The sequence below is a fragment of the Coptis chinensis genome, chromosome 6, assembly GCF_015680905.1.
Source record: "Coptis chinensis isolate HL-2020 chromosome 6, ASM1568090v1, whole genome shotgun sequence".
Classification (NCBI taxonomy): domain Eukaryota; kingdom Viridiplantae; phylum Streptophyta; class Magnoliopsida; order Ranunculales; family Ranunculaceae; genus Coptis; species Coptis chinensis.
In genome coordinates, this window is record NC_141461.1 from 94,719,763 (window position 1) to 94,722,068 (window position 2,306).

General features: G+C 39.0%; 1 protein-coding gene across 1 annotated transcript; it reads left to right on the forward strand.

Annotated features, from left to right (window-relative positions):
• The first annotated feature begins 1,519 nt into the window (after nucleotides 1–1,519).
• Nucleotides 1,520–2,008, forward strand: LOC147495638 (putative disease resistance protein At5g43730). Its single transcript, XM_086568439.1, has one exon. The coding sequence runs from the start codon at nucleotides 1,520–1,522 to the stop codon at nucleotides 2,006–2,008; it is 489 nt and encodes a 162-aa protein (XP_086424565.1).
• The last annotated feature ends 298 nt before the right edge of the window (nucleotides 2,009–2,306 follow it).

Genomic DNA, 2,306 nt, shown 5'->3' on the forward strand with positions numbered 1-2,306 from the left:
GCTTAGAGCCTTAGACTAGTGCTCAGCTTAACATCACTCGATCAATTATATTAGATAGAGTAATGCTACGAGAACAGTCACTGGCTTCCATCTAAGTGACAGACCAAACAAAATACGCCACGTTCCATTTGTATTTTTATTTACTAATTCTCCACCTTTCCATGATTTTAAATGTGCAGATATCCGATTCGTACTTGAACGTTTTCCTTTGGTTCTTGTTATTAGAGGTTCAGAGAACAACCAACTGTCCAAACAAGTGAGATTCTTTAATCAACTCATTCACATCTCTATTTACTTAATGTTATGTACTTTACATATATCCTACTGGAGTCACTTTAATTAATTAACAACCAATGTGTTGTAATGACAGGTATGGACGTTGTTGGAGCAGTACTTGGAGTAGCTGTTGGAAGCGTACTGACTTGTGTGTGTAATCAGTTGGCAGAAGAGTCTTTAACAATTTTGAGAATGGAAATGCCAACTACAAGACTGATTGGTAGTACTGCTGATAAGAACGTCGCGATGGTTTGGGAATGGTTAGTAGGTGATGAGTTTGAGAAAATTGGTGTCTACGACATGGGTGGTGTGGGAAAAACCACCGTTGTGAAGAAAATTAGTAACCAACTCGTGCAACAACATTAGGGGTGGCAATGGGTCGTGTGTCATACTCGGGTTACGTGTTAGGAGAGCAAATCCAAACACGACCCAATTACTAATCGTGTCAAGTTTGTCAAACCCACCCAACCCGCATATGTAACGGGTTACCCAATGGGTGACCCGCTAAGCCAGCAGGTCAATTTTGGATCGGGTTAACAGATAACCCATAAGTTCTATTTTTTTTTTTTTTTTTTGGATAAAGAATATTTATTAATCTAAATAATAAAAGAACTTGCAAAAGTGCGCAGAGTTGTCGAAGCACATGCATCTGCTGAACACCTGAACCAAACAAGTGAAACAACCTGTTAGCCAAACAAAAAACATAACCAAACTAGAAACAACAACCATGCATGTCCAGTTTATCCACTTTGCTACCTCGTGGGCAAACCTATTATTAAATAAATGCAAATATTATTGTGACTTTGACGGCTTCATTGTTCTCTTTATATAATTGAGACTAGGGTAAGGGTTCAATGTTAATGTACGTGATAATATATTTTATTGAATGAATCTATAATATTCTATATGCTGGATTGCCGGCTTATCCTTCTAAATCTAGTTGATCATTTTCTGTTTAGTATTTTCTTTTAGGTAATTGGGATTATGAGATTTAATAAAATTCGGAAACATATATGTTTAAGGACTTAAAACAGGTCATACAGGCCACGGGTTGATAACCCGACCCATTGGACTCGGGAACTAATCGGGTATACTAACGGGTTACCTGGGTTAACATGTGTGACCCTAACCCAACCCATTTATTTGACGAGTTTGGCGGGTCAACCCTTAAATGACCCAAAAGCCTTTTTTTCCAACCCAAACCCGCTAATTTCGTGTTGGATTCGTGTCGGGTTAGTGGGTCATGTACAAAACTGCCACCCCTAAACAACGTAGCCATTTTGAAAATGTTTTGTGGTTCACTTCATCCAAAGATGTTGATGCTCAAAAACTTCAAAAGCAGATTGCGGAAGTGGTCAATTTGGATCTTTCTGCTAGACAAGATGAAGCTAGAAGATCGTCATCACTGCTAACTGCATTGCAGAATAAGGGAAAATTTGTACTTTTCTTGGACGACATATGGGAGGCATTTGATCTACATGAGCTAGGAGTTCCCGAACCTTCAAAAGACAATGGGTGCAAGATAGTTTTGACTACTAGATCATTGGAAGTGTGTCATAGGATGCGGTGCCACAAAGATTTGAAAGTTGAATCTCTTTCAACGAAGCATGGGAATTGTTCATGGACAATGTCAATAAGAAGCTTGTTCCCGAAGTTGAAGAGATTGCCAAGGAAATTGTTGCGGAATGTTGTGGTTTGCCCCTTGCAATCATCACAATTAGTCAAGCTATGAGCATAAAGGATGTTATTGAGTAGCAAGTTGCATTAACAGATCTGCAGGAGTCTACAACTTTGAACATGGCCATGGAGGAAAAGGTCATTCAGTGTCTAAGGTCCAGTTACGATCAATTGAGGGAAAATCACCATAAGTGTTTCTTATTTTGTGCATTATGTTCAGAAGATCATGAAATCAACACTGGTAGGTTGATTGAGTTTTGGGTTATGGAAGGGTTGGTCAGAGGAAAGCGCAAACAAGATGAGATTTGCTGAGGCCACGTCATATTGAATACACTAAAACGTTGTTGCATGCT